Raw genomic sequence first — 23,782 nt, forward strand, 5'->3', positions numbered from 1 at the left:
CTAGGCATGAGATTCCCGCAGAAGGCCAGTATGATACAATGATACTGAGAGAGAGCACACGGCTCACACTCAGGATCACACACGTAACATGCATAGCCAGTGCATGGCATTTAGTGAGCACCCATGGAAAACCAGCTGCTCTTGTCACCAGAGGACGCGCTTTACCCCTTTCTCCTAGGGGGACGCTGACCATCGTGGCAAACTCAGAAGAGGAGAAACGTTCAGCCAGGGCAGCGTTCCCACAGGCAGCCGTCTTCCTGGCTGCTGGGCAGCGTATGCTGTTCTTGTTATCTCTGCATAGAGCCTAAACCGACGCACCACGTGCTGAAAGAGTCTGCCTTCAAAAAGCTGCATCGAGCCGGGCGATGGTGGCGCACGCCTTTAATCCCAGCACTCGGGAGGCAGAGGCAGGCGGATCTCTGTGAGTTCGAGACCAGTCTGGTCTACAGAGCTAGTTCCAGGACAGGCTCCAAAGCCACAGAGAAACCCTGTCTCGAAAAACTAAAAAAAAAAAAAAAAAAAAAAAAAAAAAAAAAAAAAAAAAACTGCATCGTAATGTCACAGCTAGAAGCTAGATTATTACCTGGCTGCTTTTGTCGGGGTTTGGGCAAGTTCGTCACACATGTATGTGGACACATGAGGATATTACACGGGTGCAGAGATCCCTCCAGAAAGAGCTGTTTTGTCTGAGATATATGGATTCCTCCTAGTGGAGTTTTTGGTAATGTGTTGGCAGGCACCAGAGCAAGGCAGTAAACGCCTACTTGATGGATGCTATCAATTGCCTGGAAAAACACAAAGAAAAACAGGGAGATTACTTTGAGAACATCTGATATATCCTGACAGAGCCCATAATTTTTCGGCAGGGTGCCTCTCTATCCATCCCAGGACGGGAGTCTGGTAGATCACTAAGTCCCCAAATATGCCTGTTTACACCTCCACTCTCCACCTCCCTGTGATCTGGAAGTGATACCAGCCACCCGGTTTTCCTTCCTACATCCTTCGAGCCCTTCCTTTCCAACTCGGGTCTGGCAGGAGGGCAGCAAGAACCCGAGAATACACCATCAACATCCATGAGCACACCCACGGTGGGGCTTCAAGAAGCACGCCCCTCAGGCCCTCCAAGAAATCCAGAAATGTGCGATGAAGCAAAGGGAACTTCAGGGGTGCACGCTGACACCAGGCTCATCTGGTCTCAAAGAATAAGAAATGGTCCACACTGTATCCCGTATGTTTGTCCAGAAAAACAAAATGAGGATGAGGACTCACCAGACAAGCTCTTTATGTCAGCAACTTGTATCCTACGACCACATTAAAACCTCTACAGTGACCTGGGATGAGAACTAACTCAATGAATATCAAATAAAGTTACAGGACTAGAAAAAAATCTCCTGTGTAGATGGGTGTGGTGGTGCCACTGTGATGGTGTGTGTGTGTGTGTGGGTATGGTGGTGCCACTGTGATGGTGTGTGTGTGTGTGTGTGTGTGTGGGTATGGTGGTGCCACTGTGATGGTGTGTGTGTGTGTGTGTGTGTGTGGATGGGTATGGTGGTGCCACTGTGATGGTGTGTGTGTGTGTGTGTGTGTGTGTGTGTGTGGGTATGGTGGTGCCACTGTGATGGTGTGTGGATGGGTGTGGTGGTGCCACTGTGATGGTGTGTGGATGGGTGTGGTGGTGCCACTGTGATGGTGTGTGTGTGTGTGTGTGTGTGTGTGTGTATGGGTATGGTGGTGCCACTGTGATGGTGTGTGGATGGGTGTGGTGGTGCCACTGTGATGGTGTGTGTGTGTGTGTGTGTGTGTGGGTATGGTGGTGCCACTGTGATGGTGTGTGTGTGTGTGTGTGTGTGTGGGTATGGTGGTGCCACTGTGATGGTGTGTGTGTGTGTGTGTGTGTGGATGGGTATGGTGGTGCCACTGTGATGGTGTGTGTGTGTGTGTGTGTGTGTGTGTGTGGATGGGTATGGTGGTGCCACTGTGATGGTGTGTGGATGGGTGTGGTGGTGCCACTGTGATGGTGTGTGTGTGTGTGTGTGTGTGTGTGTGTGTGTGTGTATGGGTATGGTGGTGCCACTGTGATGGTGTGTGGATGGGTGTGGTGGTGCCACTGTGATGGTGTGTGTGCGTGCATGCACATGAGAATGACGCAGCGCAGCGTTTCTGAGGAGGGCAGAGGGCAGCTTAGAGGAGTCCATTTTCTCTTCCCCCCTTTAAATGGGTCCCCAGGACTGACCTGAGGTCATCAGGCTTGCACTGCAACTGCCTTTACCAGCAGAGCCCTTCTCACTCTTTTTCATTTAATTAATTCTTTATTTTATGTATGTGAATGTTTGCCTATATGTATGCGTGTGTACCACGTGTATGAATGGTGCCCATGGCCACACCGGAGTCACAGATGGTTGTCAGCCTGGGGGCTCAGACTCCAACCCAGGTCCTCTGGAAGACCCCATAAGCCCTCTCTCTAGGCCTTACTATTGTTCCTTGGTGACAGTGTTTAATGTGGCTTTAAACTCTAAATTCTCACCTCACCTTCCAAGTGCTGGGTTACAGGACATACTGTCACACCTGACTAAAATCAATCTTTGCACGTCTGCCACCACCTTTCAGATAACCAGGTATCAGCCCAATCCTACAGTCTTCACAGTATTTTAGCCTGGTTTATACTCAGATTATGTCCTCTGATTTGTTTGCTTGTTTCTGAGACAGGGTCTCTTTATGTAGCCCTTGCTGTCCTGGAACTCAGCTCTCAGAGCTCCACCTGTCTCTGCCTCCAAAGTGCTGGGATAAAGACATGTGCACCATACCTAGTTCCTTTCTTTCTGTTTTGTTGTCTTCTGTTTTTTGAGACAGGGTTTCCCTGTTTTAACAGCCCTGGCTGTTCTGGAACTTTGTAGACCAGGCTGGCCTTGAACTCACAGAGATCTGCTCGCCTCTGCTTCCTGAGTGCTGAGATTAAAGGCGTGCGCCGTACCCAGCAGTTCTTTTCATTTCTGTACTACAAACAGCCTGCCTGTAGACTAGCTAATAATTCAGAATAATGTATTCTGAGAAGAGAAAGAAATCTGAAATTGTCCAGTGCTCATTCTCATTTTGTGTCTGCATCATTTCTATGTTATTAAGGGACTGTTCAGAAGGCTAAGGGCCCTAGGCAGAGAAGTCACAGCCCTGGAAACACGTCCAGCACATCAGAGTTCATTGGGAGGGCAGGCCAGCTTGCTCTGGACTGTACATTTAGCCAACAAATACTTTTGAATGGTACTATGCTGCATGCTAGCATCGCTCTCAAGCTCCGGGGGCTGAGTGGAGAACAAAAAAGACAGAGAAGTCTCAGCCTGCATGGGACTCACAGTGGGTAATATTATCAGCATTTTATATTAATAAGATCACCACTGTCTAGTGAGGGCAGACCAGGCACTTCCATTGGTGACCTCACTCAATCCACTCGTCCTGAAAGAGACCCTGCTCCATCTCTACAGGTCAGGAGACGAGTTCTGAAGTCACCAGCCTCCACCCACAGTGCTGACAGATGGAGACTTGGCTCCTTACACTCTCATAGCCAGTTTCCACTAAAAACACGTTCTCAACACTGAGCACAAGTCTTCTTCCTACCCTGAAGGTGAAGGAGCAGAACAAACTCCATTTTGAGGAAGAACTCAGGACCTAACCAGGGAAAGAACTCAGCTCCAACAAAGGCATAAACATTCCAAAAAAGGCTACTAACTGCCAGGATCCTGGTCAGGGCGACCCCACCTGGGTAAGACAGCCAGCAAGAAATTTGGGTAAACAACACTCGCCAGGCTACAGATGTCCTTGTGATTTTGTTGATAACCATTGTTTGAAATTCCCCAAGACCCCAGCCAATAAACTCAAAGGTTCATTGCATACCCTTACCAATCCTGAACTGCCAAGGCTGGGCTACCCTGCTTGCAGTTTTTCCCTTTAAAAACCCCCAAACCCAGCTGGGTAGTGGTGTGCACGCCTTTAATCCCAGCACTAGGGAGGCAGAGACAGGTGGATGGATCTCTGTGAGTTTGAGGTCAGCCTGGTCTACTGGTTCCAGGACAGGCTCCAAAGCTGCAAAACCCTGTCTTGAAAAAACAAACAAACAAAAACAAACCCAGAGGCTCAGGGCCATTTTCCTCCACTCTGAGTGCGGGATGAAAGTCCTGGCTTGAGCTTGTATTCAGTAAACCCCTACCTCAGATACCAGCTCTGTGGTGGTCTTGTTAGGGAGTCTCGCAAGACAGGCACAACACTGGTCCATCTACCCACCTCCGCCAACTCCACAAAAAGCTCTCTCACTTACATGTGCTTGAACCTTCTACACACATGGTATAGCAAGACTGAGATTACCTACTTACAACAATTACTTTCAGAGATGCATGCCACAGAGGGCAGCCAAAAGCTTCATGGGTAGTAAACACGTGGGCATGAAAGAAATAAGGTGTTTGGGAGATACGGAGAAAGTGGGAGAGGCAGGAAGGAGAGTGGGTATGAACACATTTCACTGCCTGCACATCAAAGTCTGAAACACAACTTTTATTTTTGGTCTTTTTGTTTTATTCTGTTTTTTTTTTTTTTTTGAGACAGGGTTTCTCTGTGTAGCACTGGCTATCCTGGAACTTACTGTGTACGTAAGACTGGCCTCAAACTCACAGAGATCCGCCTGCCTCAGCCTCCCCAGTGCTGGGATTAAAGGTGTGTGCCACCACCACCCAGTAAATCATTGTATGGGTGCTGGGATTTGAACTCAGGTCCTCTGGAAAAGCAACTGTTATCGACTGAGCCATCTCTCTAGCCCTCAAACATAATTTTGAAAGAAAGAATATCTGGTAGGCGGCAGTCACAGCCACCTGTGACCGGCACAGACCCAGTGCTCACCTGCAGCACACGGCTCATCCACTGGAAGCTGTCTTCCTCAGACGCATCGGGCCTTTGCTCTGCCACCACCACAATGCGCTCGTCATAAAATACAGACACAGAAAACACAGCAATTCTAAGAGAGACAGATCAGACACATCAGTCTCCCTTCAAAACCATCCTGTTTGCTTTCCTGAGTTGGAAGTGAAGAGGAGCCGTCCCGACATACCACCCACACATGAGCAGTAGAAAGAAAGGTGCCATCATCACCAAACCAGGATCGAATGGTTCACTTGAAACAAAAATGAAGACAACACGAATTAAGCCCCACAGAATGGTAAAGAAGACACAGTTCCTGTCTTTGTGATGCTCACGTGTCACAGACAGAACCAATCGACACACAGATAATGAAGCCATGTTGTGATGTGCACCAGGAAGCACCTGGGGCAGGGCCAGTGGAGTGGGGTGCTCAGCAGAGTGGGATATGGATGCTTGGGGGAGCGCCTCCCTGGGGAGGGGACACTGGAGCAGAGACCTGAATGAGGTGAGGACGCGAGCCACGCGGAGATCTGGAGGAAGAGGATTCCGGGCAGAAGGAACGGAAAGCGGAAAGGTTCTGAGGTAGGGACGAGCTTGGCAGGTTTGAGGAACAGCAAGAAGGCCAGTGTGCCTGGAGCAGAGTGGTGAAGCAGAGAGTGGAGCGGAAGTCAGACACGGGCAAGGGAGTGAGGAAGACTGAGGCCAAGAGGGGGTGGATGGAGTCGGATCTAGGGGAGGTCTGCGCTCAAATGTCCCCTTACTAGTGAGGCGTCCCCAGGCCACTGCAGGTGGTCACCCCACAGCACTCATGACCCTCTCGGTGCTGTCTATGTGGCCATTTGCCTGGCTCCTGTGTTTGTCATGAGAACATGAGGGTACACACATAACCTGTTTCCTTCCCTGTCAGAGCACCCAGAAAAGCAGCGTATAGCTGCCGCCAGGGAGTGTTTGCTGAGTGAATGCAGGAAGGCTGGGAAAGGACAGGGGAGCAAAGATGCTGCTTGACAGCCTGAGTCCCGCCCTCCCTCCACAGCAGTTATGGGATATTAACTACCTGCCTGCCACTGTGTTGTGCCCAAGGACACAACTGTGACCACACACAGTGGGTCTAGGGCCCAGGAGCTCCTCCATTCCTAAGAGCCACACAGTTTCAGAAAACCACATAATTCAGGAACTGGTTCTTTGTGATATCTTCATATTTTCTTACTTCTTATGCAACTCAGGTCAGGAAAGGAGGGATAAGGAGACACATGCTCCAAGCACATCATACATGTGTATCAAAATGTTCTTGTGCAAAAACAAAACAAAAATAACCCTACCAGACCCCTGGAGGAGACTGAACTGCTGGAATACCTCTTCTTGCATTAGTAAGCAGAAGGAAAGGCCTGGCCTTGTCCACAGAATCTGGATTCTCAACACTAAGCTGACATGTCAATCTGCACATGGACAATACAGCAACTGGGTAAGAAGTGAGAGGAAGAATTCTTAGGCCTGCATTTCTACAGAGTATGGGAGGGGCAATGTTTCTTCTTTAATGCTCCCCCATCTTCAGAACTCAAAGAGTAACAGACTCTGATACCCATCTTATTCTTCTCAGTCACTCAAAGAGCCAAACACTGTAGGCCAGATATTGAAAGTCAGGCTTCTGTCGTTTGAACCCAAGCCAACCTAAGAAACTGGAAGAAGCGTCTAGAGAAAGCACTGCAGACGACCCCAAAGTGATGACGTCATCTCATGCAGCACCTACCTCCCTCGATAGACGGTCTTGATGGACTCGACAGCAAGTCCCGTAGCAACAATGTCGTCAGCGTTGTGTCTCCGACCACTAACCATGAGCAGTCCATCCATCTTCCCAACCACAAACACCAAGCTACCCTGAAAGTTAACAATGATTTGTTTACTTTCATTTCCATGGTTAATGGGTAAGACACTTTACATTTCCAGCTTTGAAGTAAATCTCATTAAAAAAAAAAAAAACACGGCTAAGAAAAATACCTGTAAGGCATGTACACAGTTCAATCCCCAACACTACAAAAAAACCCTGTGTGTTTACATCAAAGAAAACAATGTCATGATATATATAAAATGCGTAGCCCAGACTGTGGCCTTGAACTCGTGATCCTCCTACCTCTGCCTCCTTCAGCAAATCCTTATTCATTTATTTATATTCCCCCAAGACAGGGTCTCACTGTGTAGTCATGGCTGTCCTGTAAATCACTAGATGGATCAGGCTGGCCTCAAACTCACTGAGATCTGCCTACCTCTGCCATCTGAATGATGGGATTAAAGGTATGTGGAATTGAATGTGGATTAAATCCACCTCAATTGGATTTTTTTAAAAGAAACCCTCTGGAATCAGTGAGGAAGTGGCATTTTTGAGTCAATGAAGTCTGTTTAAAAGTCACACCATTTCTCTTGTGTGTGCATGTGTGAGTGGGCACCGGCATGCTCATGGAGTCAGAAGACAACTCAAAGGCGCCAGGTCTCTCCTCCACCATGTGTGTCCTTGATGTGGGACAATGGATTTAACCTGTAAAGATATGTTTCTTATACTTGTTTAATAAAATGCTGATTGGCCAGTAGCCAGACAGGAAGTAGAGGTCGGGCAATGAGAACAGGAGAACTCTGGGAAGAGGAGAGCTCAGTCTGCAGTTGTCACCCAGACACAGAGGAAGCAAGATGAGAATGCCTTGCTGATGAAAGGTACCAAGCCATGTGGCTGACACAGACAAGAATAATGGATTAATGTAAGATGCAAGAATTAATTAATAAGAAGCCTGAGCTACTAGGACAACTAGTTTATGATTAATGTAGACCTCTGTGTGTTTATATGGGACCAAATGGCTGTGGGACCTGGAGGGACAGAAACTTCTGTCAATATCCTAGGGATTGAACTCAAGTCATCAGGTTTAGCTGAGCCACTAGTTAGTACGCACTGAGGTCTTACAGTCTGTGATGAACTCATTTATATTCTTAGAGGGGAATTTCACAGGGAAGAAACTACAACCATGTGTCATTTACTTTTCTAGCCATGGGTATATGGGTTAGTTCATGTTCACTGACTACTGGAATTAGAGGGAAGTCAAGCAATTGTAATCTGTAAAAAGTTGCGTCGAGCATGGAAGGGTGCCACTGTTTCCATCAGGCAAGAGCAGGAGTAGATGGAGAAAAAGGCCCAAGACTGCTGCAGGTCTTCTTCCCAGGACAACAGAGCAGCATTACTGTGGGAACATTCCATGGCCTCCCTCCTAGTTAGTCTGAAGACTTGGACTATTGACATGTACTCAATGAGCCAGTATTATCTCCACGTGGATGTCACTCATTAACTTTCTAAGCACAGTGCAGTGGCCCAGAGTGACTGGGCTACAACAGAAAGGCAGAATCTCTATGCATATGAAGCTTTGGTCCACCTACAATGCCAGTGGGGAGCCAGTCACTTCCAACTGTGTTAAGAGCTGGTGTCAGTCAGAGAAGAGGAGCTAGAGATTAGGCTGGTGGTTAGGAATACACTGGCCTTATGAAGGAGCTGAGTGTGGTTTCCAGCATCCATGTCATGTGGCTCACAAGTTCTGTAACTCCAACTCCACGGCATTAAACTCCTCTATGCAAGTACACACATGTACAATTAAATAATAAAAACAATCTTAAAATAGAGATGCCTGTTTCTCCAAATCTTTTCCAGTGAGGTTGTTCAGCTGGCACAGCTTTCTGGCAGCTAGGTCAGGGTTTAGGGGGTCATCCTAGAGAGCAGGACTAGAGTCTGTCTATTTCAGAGATGGCTGAAGCTCCGTCCCAGACCCCAACAGTGTCGCAAGCTAAAGAGCTGGGCATCTGAGACTATTCTGGTGCTGGCTGGAGGTCAGGACAGCTGAGGTTACACTCAGTGTATACAGTTTCTAAGAGGGCGACTCTTGGCACCCAAATCCCAGGTGGAAAGAGAAGCAAAAGTCAATTCTACACATTCTCAGAGGAGTTGAACAGTTGAGAGCAGGAAAGCAGGTAGGAGGGAGACAACAACAGATGAGTTTATAAGATAGTGACCACCCATCACTTCCCGTGGTCTGGCCCTCTGCCATCCTCATGAATTCCTTGGGCTCATCATGTACCCTTTGAGAAAGACTTCGGGTCCTAGTCAGCTCTAGATCCAGTACCTGTAAATACCATTTACCAAGTAACAAATTATTTTCTGTCTCTCTCTCTCTCTCTCTCTCTCTCTCTCTCTCTCTCTCTCTCTCTGGTTTTTCAAGACATGGTTTCCTATGTAGCCCTAGCTGTCCTGGAACCCACTCTGTAGACCAGGCTGGTCTCAAGCTCAGAGACCCTCCTGCCTCTCCTCCCGAGTGCTGGGACAAAAAGTGGACACTGTCCAGTTTCTATGACAGCCTTAAGCAATCATCTAAATAGAACTCAAGTGCCTGGTGTGGTGGCGGAGGCAGGGTCTCTGCAAGCCAGCCAGGACCATGGAGCAAGACCGGCTGAAGACAGGAGAGGGACAACTTGTGACTGCTTATAAGAGGTACTGTGGCACCTTCAGTTACACAGAATTGTGTAGTTCTGTGAATTAAGGTTCAAATGTTTAGATCGTATGTAGCAAAATCAACAGGAAACCGTCACCTACCGGTCCTACGAAGCCGAGCAGTCCCGACCGGATGAAGGGCACATCTCCCACAGGAGAGCCTGAAGAGGCCACAGGAATCACCTAAAAGACAAAAGGAAAGGGTGAAAAGCTTGGTTAGTTTTTCTGAAAATTCACCGGATTTTTAAAAAAGTCTTACAAAAGAAAAGCTGCAAGTAACACATGCTAACTGAGCAGGGCATGGTCAGTGCACGCCTTTAGTAACCCTGCACCTGGAGACAGATGGATGGGTCTCAGTGAGCAATCTTCAGGCTGCCAAGGCTGCATAATAAGACCCCCCATCTCTAAAAACAAAGAACACGCCTAGTGTGTGTGTTTGTGTGTGTGTGTACACCATGCTTATTAGAAGCCAAATTCTGCAACAAATCCAGGACTCTCAACCATTTCAATGTTTGTTATTCTCCCCTGTACTTATAAAAAGATACATGTACATGCATGTTTTACTACCTTATTATTTTTTATGTCTGTGCTCATACCCACGTGCCACTGCACACATGTGTGGCAGAGGATAACTGTGGGGAGTGAAGTCTCTCCTTTCACCACGTGGACTGTGGGCATAACACATCAGGCTGTATGTGAAATACCTTAACAAATGCGTCACCTCACGAGCACACAAGATACACAGATTGACATAACAACCAAATATGTCAAAACAGGGGCTGCAGGGTTGGGGAGACAGTTCAGTGGGTAAAGTACATGCTGTACAAACATGAGGACCACAGTTCTGATCTCAACGCCCGTGGAGGAAGTTGGGGGAAGGTGTAAACTGCAGAAGCTAGAGGTTTCCAGGGCAGCTACTAAAACCTAAATGACAAACAAACATAAACAAGGTAAAGTATGGCCAATGGAGGACACCCCATGTGAACTGTTTCACATGCACACGCATATACAGAGCACATGAACACACACACACATGCTATGGGACAAAGATCTTGTACCCTGAAAAGATCTGTTACTTGTATTTTAATAAAACGCGGATTGGCCAGTAGCTAGGCAGGAAGTATAGGCGGGACAACGAGAACAGGAGAATTCTGGGAAGAGAAAAGGCTGAGTCTCCAGTCGTCACCCAGATGAGGAGAAAGCAAGATGGGAATACCTCACCCATAAAAGGTACCAAGCCACATGGCTAACACAGACAAGAATTATGGGTTAATGTAAGATATAAGAATTAGTTAATAAGAAATCCTGAGCTAACAGGCCAACCAGCAGATGATGTGTTTCTCTGGGACTGAACGCCTGTGGGACCTGGTGGAACAGAAACCTCAGTCAACAAATGGCGCTAACGTGGACAACTGAATCCACTTAAAACCTGAGAGAGCTTGGGAAGTAATTCTAGGCACAAAAGAACAGAGATAAACACAGCTTCTTGGTAGCAGCATTTACTAGTGTGGGCTCTGTTTGCTATAGGCAAGTATGTCTCATTTAAGTGAGGCTTCCTGACTCAACTTTAGCTGCAAAAACCTTGCAAATCTTTTAAGAGGCCCTGCCGTCAAACACGTAGTGTTTATGAGTAGCCAACAGCATACTTCTTGGTGGTGGCAGGGACCCTGAAACTCCACAGAATTGTGGCAATAAACATGGCTCTGGCCAGTACCTCCGTCATGATGCCAGACTCTCAGAAAGCTAAGGAATGGGGTGAATTAAGCCACGGCTTTAATTTTAGTCATATTGCTTAGCAAATTAAAGACTCATGTGGTCAGAAAAAGAGAGATATATAGTAAAGATAGATTCAAAATAAAAAAAATTTAAATGGTTTACAGTGTGTTTAAAAATATATGTAAGCTTGGAAGAAAAAAGAAAAAGGATAAAGTCTTTAAAAAAAAGAAAGAGAGTAGTTGGGTGTGGCACACACCTTTAATCCCAACAGTTCAAGGACAACCTGGTCTACAGAGTGAGTGCCAGGACAGGCAGATATACAGAGAAACCTCAAAAAAAAAATTTAAATAAATAAATAAAATAAAAATAAAGCCACATAAAGATGGAAAATACACAGAGTCTGGATACTGTATGTTATTGTGTTGTTTTTGAATGGTTGGATGACTAAGGAAGAAACAACAGCTGCTAAAAGATATTTGATTATAAATGCTGCTGGATTAATCCAAGATAGGTACTTTGAAAATACCTTGACTTAAAAACTGAAATCAAAAGATATGTTACTTTAGAGAAGAGGTTTTGCTTTGTTTCCACAGGAAATAAGAGACTGTGGGTTAAGAAAAATCAGGTTTGATCAAGGAAGAATCCCCCTGAAAAATCTCTGGTAGGAGTGGATGGCCCAGATGTCTGAGTTCTACATCTAGAACAGATTCAAGACTGCTGGCTGAGATGATAAAGCCTCACAGAGTATTCCAGTCGAGACTTGATCATAATTCTAAATATTTTTAGGTGCCCATAAGATTATCAGCACCCCGATCAGTAGGAAGTAGCCTAGAAATTATGTCCACATTACCAAAAAAAAAACTGGATTATGGATGTTTTTCTTTGTTTAGAGTATTGGTTACAAGTTGTTATGGATAATGGTCAGGAAGAAAGTTAAACAAGGAAGATCAGATTCAGAGTTCTTGTTTAAAAAAATGGAGGGAGGGAAAGAATTGCTGTGGGAAAATGGTCTTGTACCCTGTAAAGATGTTACTTGTATTTTAATAAAACGCGGACTGGCCAGTAGCCATATAACATATACACAAATAAAAAAAACTATTAAAAAATAAAAAGGAAGCCGGGCGGTGGTGGCGCACGCCTTTAATCCCAGCACTCGGGAGGCAGAGGCAGGCGGATCGCTGTGAGTTCGAGGCCAGGCCAGCCTGGTCTACAAGAGCTAGTTCCAGGACAGGCTCCAGAGAAACCCTGTCTCGAAAAACCAAAAAAAAAAAAAAAAAAAAAAAAAAAAAAAAAAATAAAAAGGATATGTGCGTGTGTGTGTGTGTGTGTGTGTTTCTAACAGAACTATCACAATATACCTGAGATAAATATTCCCATCTGGTAGTAACTCATCTAGCCCATGGTGTAGGACAGTTGTATAATAGAGCATTTCATAGGGATAAGACAGCAAATCTTTGGGAGTCAGTTTACTGGTAAAGTAGACTTTGGTCAAGTCGTGATAGCACTGAGCCTCACGTTCTTCTCAGCTAGAAAAGAATGCTCTCAGATCCTCCTCTGAGTTTGTGTAAAGATAAAAGTAGTACACACAGATTTAGAGAAACATGTACAGTGCCTGACGCAGGGCCAGTTAATTTTAATTAATAATTAATTTTTATTTTGCAAGACAGGTTTCTATGTACAGTCCTTGGTTGTCCTAGACCTTGTTCTCTAGACCAGGCTGACCTCAAATTCACAAAGATCTACCTACCTCTGCCTCCTGAGTGCTGGGATTAAAGATATACGCCAACCTCTGCCCAGGTCCCAGGGCCAGTTTTTTTTTTTTTTTTAATGACTATCTTTTTTTTTAAAAAAAAATTTACTTGTTAATTTATTTACCTTTTTATTTATTAATTTACTATGTATACAGTGTTCTGTCTGCATGTATGCCTGCAGGCTAGAAGAGGGCACCAGATTTCATTACAGATGGTTGTGAGCCACCATGTGGTTGTTGGGAATTGAACTTAGAACCTTTGGAAGAGCAGCCAGTGTTCTTAACCTGTGAGTTATCTCTCCAGCCCACCCAGGGCCAGTTTTAAGGACATACTGGTTTGGGTGCAGTACATGCACAGGTGAAGGACACACTGGTTAGGGTGTGGTCTGCACAGGTGATCTGATAGCTTACTAAGTCAAACAGCTTTGATGAATACTATCATATATATTTACATAATTTGTGTAAAAGCTATGAGTCTTCCTTCAACTGTAATAGTTTCCCACACAACTGCTATTTCAACACCAACTCCACCAATGTCACACAGAACGTCTGTCACACTGAATATACATTTTCCCCATGTTACAGCTAACACTATGTTAAATTAATCTCATGGAGGGGGCAGACATTCCATTATGATTAAAACTACTTTTCCTGTATGCATAATGAAAAAAGATAGTTTGTTCTCTTTAAAAAAACAAAAACTACTTTTCCTGCCAGGCAGTGGTGGTGCACCCAGCACTCAGATGGCAGAGGCAGGTGGATCTCTGTAGATTTGAGGCCAACTTGGTCTACAAGAGCAAGTTCCAAGAAAGGCTTAAAAGCTACACAGGGAAACATTGTCTTGAAAAAAAGGGGGAAAAGGGGGGGGGGAATGTTTTTCTTTATTAGTGATGGCTATTTACTGTCCGCCTGTGTGTGCATTTATATGAGCATGCATAGGAAAGAGCTGGTTCACACGTGTCTCTTGAGTTTCTTTACTCCTACTTGATTTTTTTCCTCCCTTTAACTTTTAATTTTTTTTTAAAAAAATTTATGTGTACAGGTGTTTTGCCTATATGTATGCCTGCGTACAATATGCATACCTGGTGCATTTAGAAGCCAGAAGAGGGCACAGGATCTCCTGGAACCAGAGTTTTAGATGGTTGGGAGCTGCCATGTGGGTGGTAGGAACTGAACCTGAGTCCTCTGGAAGAACAGCCTGAAACTTAACTCATTTCTCCATTCCTACCTCCCTTTATATTTTTACACTCTATCTATCTATCTATCTATCTATCTATCTATCTATCTATCTATCTATCTGCATGTCACAGTACTCATATAGAGACCAGAGGACAGCATGCAGAAGTCAATTCTCCTCTTGTACCATGTGTACCTGAGGCTGAACTCAGGTCAGCAAATTGTCTGACTGAGCAGTGAGCGTCTTTACCAGCTAAGCTTTCTTGCCAGCCTCCTTCCTTTAATTTTTAAGATATTTGTAACAGGAGTTAATATTTGTTAACCAGTTAATTTGCTTTACAGTTAATCATAATGTCAAGTCCTCAAAATGGGATTATATCCATTTTACAGATGAGAAGGTGAGGGACAGACTTAAGTTTGTTTAAAATCAAACAGGTAACCCAGAGCAGTGATGGGAACTTTGTTTCCATGCACGCTAGAGGTCTCTCTCCAGCTGTTCTTGTTCACTTTTTCCCTCGGGTGTTATGGTGTGGGGATGGAGCCCAGGGTCTTGCACAAAACCCAGGGCACATACATACTCTCCCACTTAACTACATCCCCGGTAGCGTGCTTCAATCATTTATTCATGTGTTCACTTATTGGGGTCTGTATAGCTGTTTATAGCTGTTTTTCCTCTTTTCTCTGAGTAGCTATTTTGTTTTTAATTTTTAAATTAAATTTAAATTTTATTTTTATTTGACGTCTTAGGTATTGTGTACTGGCATGCACTATGTGCACCACACCACAGAAGTCAAGAGAGTACAAAATCTCCTGGACCTCAGGTCCTCTGCAAATGCAGCAGTGTTCTTAACCACCAAGCCATCTTCAGCTCCCACCACCACCACCGGGCTTCTCTGTGCAGCCCTGGCTGTCCTAGAACTCACTCTGTAGACCAGGCTGACTTCATACTCACAGAGATTTGCTGAGCCATCTCACCTGGTTACTCCTCCCCCTCTTTATTTTCGTCAAAACAGTTTCTCTGTGCAGCCCTGGCTGTCCTGGAACTCACTCTATAGACCAGGCTGACCTCAAATTCACAGATTCTCCTGCTTCTGTCTTCCAAGTGCTGGGATTAACGGCGTGGGCCACCACTGCCTGGCTGTTTCTCCTTTCTTAGGTGAGGATCCATTCCACTTTGCTCTAATTGTGTATACTGGAGATCAGAAATGCTCCTGTGGGCTGGGGATGCAGCTCAGCAGTACTGCGCTTGGCCACTACTGCAAGCACCACCAAAAAAGCATGCAGCTCCCGCCATTATCTGCAAATACTGCTTGAAGGCCTGCAGATAGCTCAGTAGGCGAAAGAGCTTGCTCTGCAAGCCTGAGGACCTGAGTCATCTCTGGACCCTAGATAACAAGCTAGACGCAGCCTCACACATCTATACTCCCAGCACTGCTGCTAGGAAATAGAGACGGGACCACACAGTCCACACGGCCAACTAGCCTGAAATACACATTGCAGCAGAACAAGAGAGGCCCTGCTAAACCAAGTGGGAACAGGGTCTGGAGAGATGGCTCAATGGTTAAGAGCACCGGTTCATCTTCCAGAGGACCTGGTTTGATTCTCAGCACCTACAAGGTGGCTCACAATAATCTCTAACTCCAATCCTGGGGTTCCAACTCTCTCGTCTGGCCTCCAAGGGTACCAGGCATGTACTTGGTACATGGACATACATGCAGGCAAACTGCCTATACATATAAATAATTTTTTTAATTAAAAACAAAGTGGAAGGGGAGAACTGATTCCCAAGTTGTCCTCTGACCTCTACATACTTGCAGCTGTAACAATCTCTTATCCCCTCCCCTTCCCCACCTTTCCTCTCTCTCACACTCATTTCTCTTCCTTCCTATCATATACACACGTGATAATACAATTCCGCTTGAAGCTAGGTGCAGTCGTGTGTGCCTATAACGCCAGCTTCTCAAGAGACTGAGGAATGAGGATGATAAACCTGAGGCTAGTCAGACTACTCAGTGAGACAGTCTCCAACAGTGAGAACCTTATTTTCAGTAAGAAAGACTCAATGACAAGCACTGGATATATATATTTCAAGTACTTAAAAACAAGTTGGGGCCCATCAAGGGATTCAGGGGTTGTAGCACTTGCTACCACGTCTAATGACCTGAGTTTAATCACCAGAAACAACATGGTAGAAAAGAATAAACTCCTGCAAGCTGTTCTCTGACCTCCACACGCATGTGCTCATGCACCCACACAGACAGACACACAATAAACAAACAAATGTTTAAAAATCTCTTTAGAAACAGAAACTGGGTATGGTGGTTCACCCCTATAATCCCAGCAACTCAGAAGGCTGCGGCAGAAGAATTACAAAGAATTTGGGGCTAATCTGGGCTACAGGGGAGATACTGTCTAAAAACAAATTTTAAAGAAGGAAAAATAAGGACCGGGAAGGCGGCTCGGTAGTGGAGTGTATGCTTAGCGTGCACAAGGACTTGTGCTGACTGTCCATGGGCAGAGGGACAGACGTAGGACAACAAAATGTGCACAGACTGAAACATAGCCGCGTGGCAACCGAGAGCCTGGTGTTGAGCACACCCTGGGCACCTGTATGTTCCACTCCCGCAGTGAAGGGGAACAGCACTGAGGGCACTGAAGCGATGGTGCTGATGACAGGACAGGTTCATACCATGCTGCTTCATCCCTGTTCTTAGTCCCCTTCCGGGAGCACATGACAGATAACATAGATGCACTGTCACACAGAAGCCATGCTGTCACCATTGACAGCTACTGTACAATCGCATTTCCAAACAGTGCTTGAAATGTAGCTTCCGATGTTTGTAGACTTACTCTACACTGTCCTATCTTCTTGAGAAACCTGAGTGAAGCTGTTGCAGAAAAACCAATTCACAGCGCTGAAAGTCAGCAGCATTCTTGCTAGTCCCATCAAGTAGTGTAAGGGAGTCACAATCCATCAACAAAATTTCTCTGGCCCCTAAAAGGTAACCCAGACAGTTAACCACCTATTCCAATGTGCAGGCTCAGCAGGGCAACTTCTCATTACAATTCAGCTTTGCAAGGAGAATGCCTACAGGAAGGCCATACATTGTCTTCTTAGAAAATGTGGCCTCCTCTAGAACGACAGCTTTACCAGAAGCTCCACGTGCCCTGATTCAGGTGTCCCCAGCACCCAGAACAGAACAGGTAGAGAGAGAGGAGTCAGTGAGTACTTGCATGAGGAGCAATCTGACCCCTACAACAGGTTGAGTCTTTTTATACGTGTACATGTGTGTGTGTGCACGAGAATGCACATGTGCGAAGCTCAAATCTGATGCTGGGGTCTTCTTCACTGAGGTGCACTGTCTGCTGAATGCAGAGCCTGCCAAGTCCGTTAGTGCGGCTGAGTGGTTTGCCTGGGCCCAGGGCAGCTGTGATGCACACCTAGCTCTGGGGAATTTCAACTCGGGCTTTCATGCTCACACAGCAAGCACTGCACATCTCCCAGTCCCACGCCTTTATCGGCGATCTAATGCAGCAAGCACAGGGCTCTCAAAGTCAAAATCTTCAACCCAGAAAGCTCTACCAGTGGCAAATCTGCTGGAGTAAACCTTCGTGAGGCCTCATTCCTTTAATATTCAACAGATTCCACACCACGTCCTATGCCAGAGGCTGACCGAGTCCATGAGGAAACATTAATTGACATAGTGTTCAAAACAGCCCACGAGGTAAGATAGGCACTGTTACCATTCACTTTTTGTTCTGCTTTTGCGTTTCTGGAGACAAGGTCCCGTTTTGCAGCCCAAGTGTAGTCCACCGCCCCCAGGCTCCCAAGTGCTGTGACTGCAAGCACTGGCCACCATGTCTGCCTACCACTCACATCTTAAGATAAAGGAACTGGGCATTCAGTAAGGCAAAGCGGCTCCCACAGCAGCCAGTGAGTGTAGGAGTAGAATCTGATGCTAGGCACCGGGCTCCTGAAGCCCTGAGCTCAACCACTACGCTGTGCTGTGATGTGAAGCCAATAGGTCTCCATATAACATATGACTTCACCCAACATGTCCCTGAGAAATAACATCATGTACCTCAAATGTATTTTTGGTCACACCAGCAAGTCCAAAGTATGTCATCCCTCCAGTTCTGGAGCTAACACAGATCTCTCCGATTTCATCTGTCTTGCAGAGCTGAGGAGGTCCGTCTGGTTTCACAATGCACATCATGCCTAATGCACAGAAAACAACAAGACAGTCTAGAAAACTGCAAAGCAACAACCTCGCTTACAAACCCAGAGAGCTGCACACTTATTGAAGTAGCATTAAGAACAGCCAACAGCTGTAACCCCAGCACTCGGGAAGCAGAGGCAGGTGGATTTCTGTGAACATGAGCCAGCGTGTTCTACAGAGAGAGTTCCAGGACAGGCTCCAAAGCTACAGAGAAACCCTGTCTTGAAAAACCAAAAACAAAAACTAACAAAAGAACAGCCAACAGAAGTGCCACAGAGAGCTGTGAACCTGCGAAGTTTACTTGGCACCTACAGCTCTTAGACATGGGTGCACCGAGGAAGGACTGTATCAGTCTCCCGATGAAGCGGGTGTTGGCCTTCTGCAGGGTCAGGACAGCACCCACGAGAGCAGCACTCTCTGCCTTCCTGGGTTGGTAACTCCAGTGAAAACAATGGCTGGCACCCACGTAAAGAGTGTAATTACACGTGCCTTTGAGATTCTGACCTCATACAGCAAGCACAGGGCCAGCATGACGACACCCACTCGTCACTGGAGTGGCTCACAGAATGATGTGACTAAGCAGTGAAACTGGATGTCCGAGTTTAACCCTCTGGTTTACCAGTCTTCTGTTCCTCCTGGTGCTGGAGAATTGTCTGTATTCTGTCAATCATGTTTTAAATAAATGCTGATTGGCCAGGCAGGAAGTATAGGTGGGATACCCAGACAGGAAGTCAAGGTTGGGCAATAAGAACAGTAGAATGCTGAGAAGGAGGAAGCCCTTTCCTCCCCAGTCCTGCCCAGAGCACCGAAGAAGCAGGATATGATCTGCCCCGCTGAAAAAGGTACTGAGCCATGTGGCTAACATAGATAAGAATAATGGGTTAATATAAGCTACAAGAGCTAATAAGAAGCCTGAGCTAATGGGCCAATCAGTTATAACTAATGCAGAACCTCTGTGTGTTTTCTTTGGGACTTACTGGCTGTGGGAACTGGGCAAGACATAAACCCCAAAAAGCAGGCCCTTCATGTTACACCTCCTCTAGCATTCCCCTCTTTACGAGGTACTAGGGATGGAAGCCGGGGCTCTGGGCATGCCTGCCTATGTCTCATGAAATCCCAATGACAGCCTCACAACTCACCTCCAGGCATCACGTGTCCCACATCCTGGACTGTCAGGGCTGAATTTTTATCTTCAGTATTGACCCGTATTACCCCATAGCTCAATCCATTCATTGAGAGAATGGCTCTTCCTGGTAAGGGAGCCCCTGGAACCCCAGGCCTAAAATGTGAAAAAACAAAAAACAAACCATCAAACCAGATCTATACAAATACAGAGGACCTGGGTTCAATTCCCAGCACCTACAAGCTCACACTTGTCTGTAACTTCAATTCCAGGGTATCTGATACCCTCACACAGACATATATGCAGGCAAAACATCAATGCACATAAAATAAAAATAAATTATATATATATATATATATAAACATATGTATATAATAAAAGAAAAACAGAAAACAAAAAGAACAGCCTACTTCTAATTTAAGATGCAAAGGATTCTGAGGTGTAAGCAACATAGAAAAATAACTCACAAAATAAGAATAATTAAAGTTCAATTTCAGTTTCAAGGTATACTCTGACAAGAAGAAAAATAATGAGATGCCTGAAATGACTTTACTAAGTAAATTTTACTTTTAGCATTTTTAAAAATAATTTATTTTTTATTTTATGTGCATTGGTGTTTTGCCTGTATAAGTCTGTGTGAGTCTGTCCGAAGCCCTGGAATTGGAGTTACAGACAGTTGTGAGCTGCCATGTGGGTGCTGGGTCTTCTAGAAGAGCAGCCAGTACTCTTGACTGCTAAGCCATATCCAGCCCTAACTTTTAGGTTTATGAAGCAGATAATCACTTAAAATTCTATTATCATCACTGGGAAAAAAACCCACATATCTCATCCAGGCTGTGACAGCCATCAAGAGAATCTGGCATCCTAAGCGGTACCTGCGGATGGCTACAGTCATGGCCTCAGCAGACGTGGCACATGGACAGATGGCTTCAGGCTTCAGTCCGTGGCTTTGGAATAGACTCAGGAAAGCATCACAGGACGACACAGACCCTAAGGAGTGGGAACAGATCAACTTGAAAGCTGAAACGAGCATTTCCTCACTGTGGGAACTAACGGGTGTGTGTGACATAGTTGTCTGTCAGAACTTCCACTCTACATCAGTCATTCCGTGCAGCTTACTGTGCTTGTGAGGGCTGCACACGTGCTCATCCGACCCATGAAAGATCCTGACAGTACTTAGAGTTACAATCTGGAAAGGTTACACCTGCCAAGGAGACAGAGCAAGCTCAGAGACAACAATGCAGGTAATATGTAGCCAGGTGGGACTCGAGCAGCCCCTGAAGTATCTACCGTAGCCATGGCAGCGCGGCCATGGCAGTCCCACCTGCTCTCAGTGATGGTCTCTGACCCTTCCTAAGTTCTCCATGTGTGTATTAAGGCAGGATGATGAGGAAGTTCACATAAGAAACAGAGCACAGCTGCCAATGCTTCACTGAGTCCCCAGAGAGGAGGACCAGCACTGTTGTGCTCACCCAGAAAAGCAGACAGCACAGTAAGATCTCTAGAAGTTTCTTCACAAATTCCCTCTATTTGCTGCTTGGAAGAATTCACACCAAGTTCATAAGATACATATTAAGTTACATCCAAACCTCTCCTTTCATTCAAGAGTCTCACATGGAGGATTTAAATGAGCAAGGCATGGTTTCCTGGAGCCTTTAAGTCCATCAAGAGGTGAACGGATGAACAAATGTGATGTATCTATGATGGACTACAACATGCCAACGAAAAGGCTACAGAGAAGTGCAAAACATGCCAGCTGAGAGAAGCCTATTACTAAACACACGGCAGCTTCACACCAAGTGTGCAGAGCAGGCCAATCTACAGACAGAATCGGGGTGGGGACACTGCAGAGTGAGAGCAGCTGAGGAGAGCCTGCTGCTCCTCCACAGGACCCAAGTTCTGCTGCCAGCCCCAATGCCAGGCAGTTCATAGTTCCAGAGGGCCGGACACCCTCTTCTGGGCACTTGGGGAACCTGCACACATATACTCATACAGACACACACACACACACAAATTTTTTAAATCAGTTTCTTTGTTGTTGTTTTTTGTTTTGTTTTGTTCTAGAGGAAGGAAATTCATGAGAGTCTGAAGTGAGGGACACTGGAGAGGATCAAGAGTGACAGAGTCAGCGTGTGGTTTCTCTTAGGCTAACAGGTGTTTTAAAACTTGAGTCATGGTGACAGATGCGCAGATACAAACACCACAACACCGAGTCAGACCCTTGAAACGGACAAGCACGGCTCATAAGTGACCCTCAGTATAGATGTCGGGAGCTGTCAGATGTTCTGGGATCGCTACCCCGCACTCACAGGGATTGGCGCCGTCAGTGACAATCAGCATCCTCAGAGAATTCAGGCTTACGTCCCTTTGGTCCCGGTGTGCCATCATGGCCCAGTGTAAGTCTCGACACTTCACAAGAGCTACTTTGGCTACAAATGCAAAGGGAAAGAGTCATGACACACACATGCTAAATTTGGGTCCAGATTCAATGTATTACAATAACAATATTTTTACTTAGTTTGTAAAAGTTCTCACTTGAAGAACAATTTTAAGAGTTTAAGAAAGCCTGTGTGACCCTATTCAGTTCACAGGTCATAGTCACAGGAATTCTGACAACACAGCATTCAGTAGAGCTAACAACAGCTCAAATTCCAGAGTCCAGTTTGTAAGGAAGAGCAAAGTGAGCTAACACAGACAGCATACCCACATTATAACTCCAGACTGTGGGAAGCCACCACAGCCAGACTGTTCTCTCCAGGGCACACCGCACCAGGCTCATAACTAGCATGTCGATGTGTGTGATTACCTTTGTGGGCATGGACTCTCTGGACCCACGAGAGAGGACAGGTCTTCATAACAGAGTAGGGTACGCTAATTGTATGCATCTTATTCATGACATTCTGAAAAGCAAAGAAACATAAAGCAGTCAATACAGCATGCACTCAGCACCTTAGAGTGGTGCTGACACTCTTCTAACGATGTGACAGGCGTTACTCAAGCCCACCCTTTCGAAAAATACTGGAGTTCTAGCAGGAGCACTGCAGCACCTCTGAGAGCTGCTCAAACCCTGGTTTGCTCCTCTCTCCCAGGCGTCACAGCAATGAATATCTATCCCTCCGGCCCTTTGTCCACGCACATACATATATATGTGACTTTAGAAACACAGAGTCTTTAAATGAAAGCCATCACAGTATACATGTACCTCCCACTTGCTGCTTTTCACTTTGACTGTTTCATAGATAAATCTAGGCACCTTAGAATCAGAGGGCTCTAGTCCCCTTTGTCATAGCAAGTGTGGATGCAATGCATCCACCCTCACATCCCCTGGCACGCACACGGCTGTTTCTTTAGGGTAGATAGAGAAGAGAAGCCCTGCTGAGTCATTGAGTTGCTGCTTTTACAGAGTCAGTAGGTACTACTAAACTGTTCCCAGCCTACCCAGTGCTCCATGGTGCTCCTGCTTGCCACACACTACAGGCTGAGGGGAAAGGAATGGAAATGGGACAGCACTACAAAGGAAGAGACTCATTTTCCCGTTCCCTAGGTTAAGTGTTTGTAAAGATAATACAGCTGAGAGAACCGAGGGTCAGGTAGCTTGTTGTCCCTTCTGCCATCCCTATCAAGGATGTGCAATCCCCAGAGACTTAGTGAGGCAAAGTAATCAAGCCTGTGGTGATTCTGTTGGTGTGTGTGTGTGTGTGTGTGTGTGTGTGTGTGTGAGAGAGAGAGAGAGAGAGAGAGAGAGAGAGAGAGAGAGAGATCATCCTACCTCGTTTGGAATTTGATATTCAAGCTAGCATGTGTGTGTCAAGCTAGCCTTGAACTCATGGTGATTCTTCTGCCTCAGACTCCTAAGTACTAGAATTTTAATTATCAGCCACAATCCCCAATTAAACCTGAGATTGGCTACACTCCTCACCATTTACACGGCCTTATATACAAGGTACCATCCCCGCGCCATCAAGTTCTAGTGCTGGTGCTAAGTGAGCTTCAGGAAAAATGTTCTGTCCATGCTGGAAGACCCTCCTCACACAGCGTTCATTCATTAACTTCTGGTTTTAAAAAAAGGAAATAGATTTGCAAGAGATACAGCTCTTCCAAAATGGGGGTGGAGTGGTCCTGGGTGGAAGGGTTTCCCTGGTGAGCTGGGACTAGATGCCCTCTCCTTTATTAATTTATTTGCTGAGAAAGACAGAGAGAGACAGAGGGGAGAGTGTGCATGTGTGTGTGCATGTGTGTATGTGTGTGTGTGTGTGTGTGTGTGATCCCTAGGTGTTCATGAGCTGCCTGCTATGGGTGCTGGGAATAGAATTCGGGTTCCCTGAAGACAGCAAGTGCTCCTAGAAGAGCTGAGCCATCTCTCTAGATCCTGGACTGGATGC

At 45.9% G+C, this 23,782-nt stretch overlaps 1 protein-coding gene across 5 annotated transcripts in view; it reads right to left on the reverse strand.

Annotated features, from left to right (window-relative positions):
- The window catches only part of Dip2b (disco interacting protein 2 homolog B), a 186,819-nt gene that overhangs the window by 38,115 nt on the left and 124,922 nt on the right, over positions 1–23,782 (reverse strand). For 3 of the 5 annotated variants that reach the window (XM_041642505.1, XM_041642501.1, XM_041642500.1), the window contains 10 exons: positions 22,207–22,300; positions 21,710–21,829; positions 20,276–20,390; positions 19,417–19,556; positions 18,140–18,276; positions 9,518–9,598; positions 6,647–6,774; positions 5,396–5,530; positions 4,882–4,996; positions 584–785 (listed from right to left, as the gene is read on the reverse strand). In XM_041642505.1, the coding sequence (XP_041498439.1) occupies positions 584–785; positions 4,882–4,996; positions 5,396–5,530; positions 6,647–6,774; positions 9,518–9,598; positions 18,140–18,276; positions 19,417–19,556; positions 20,276–20,390; positions 21,710–21,829; positions 22,207–22,300 (1,267 nt within the window). The remainder of the gene's footprint in view (positions 1–583; positions 786–4,881; positions 4,997–5,395; positions 5,531–6,646; positions 6,775–9,517; positions 9,599–18,139; positions 18,277–19,416; positions 19,557–20,275; positions 20,391–21,709; positions 21,830–22,206; positions 22,301–23,782) is intronic. The other 2 variants (XM_041642503.1, XM_041642502.1) reach the window with 1 other exon arrangement.

This window comes from Microtus oregoni, unplaced genomic scaffold (assembly GCF_018167655.1).
Source record: "Microtus oregoni isolate MIOR12 unplaced genomic scaffold, Mior012 000077F_ref0000221, whole genome shotgun sequence".
Taxonomy (NCBI): domain Eukaryota; kingdom Metazoa; phylum Chordata; class Mammalia; order Rodentia; family Cricetidae; genus Microtus; species Microtus oregoni.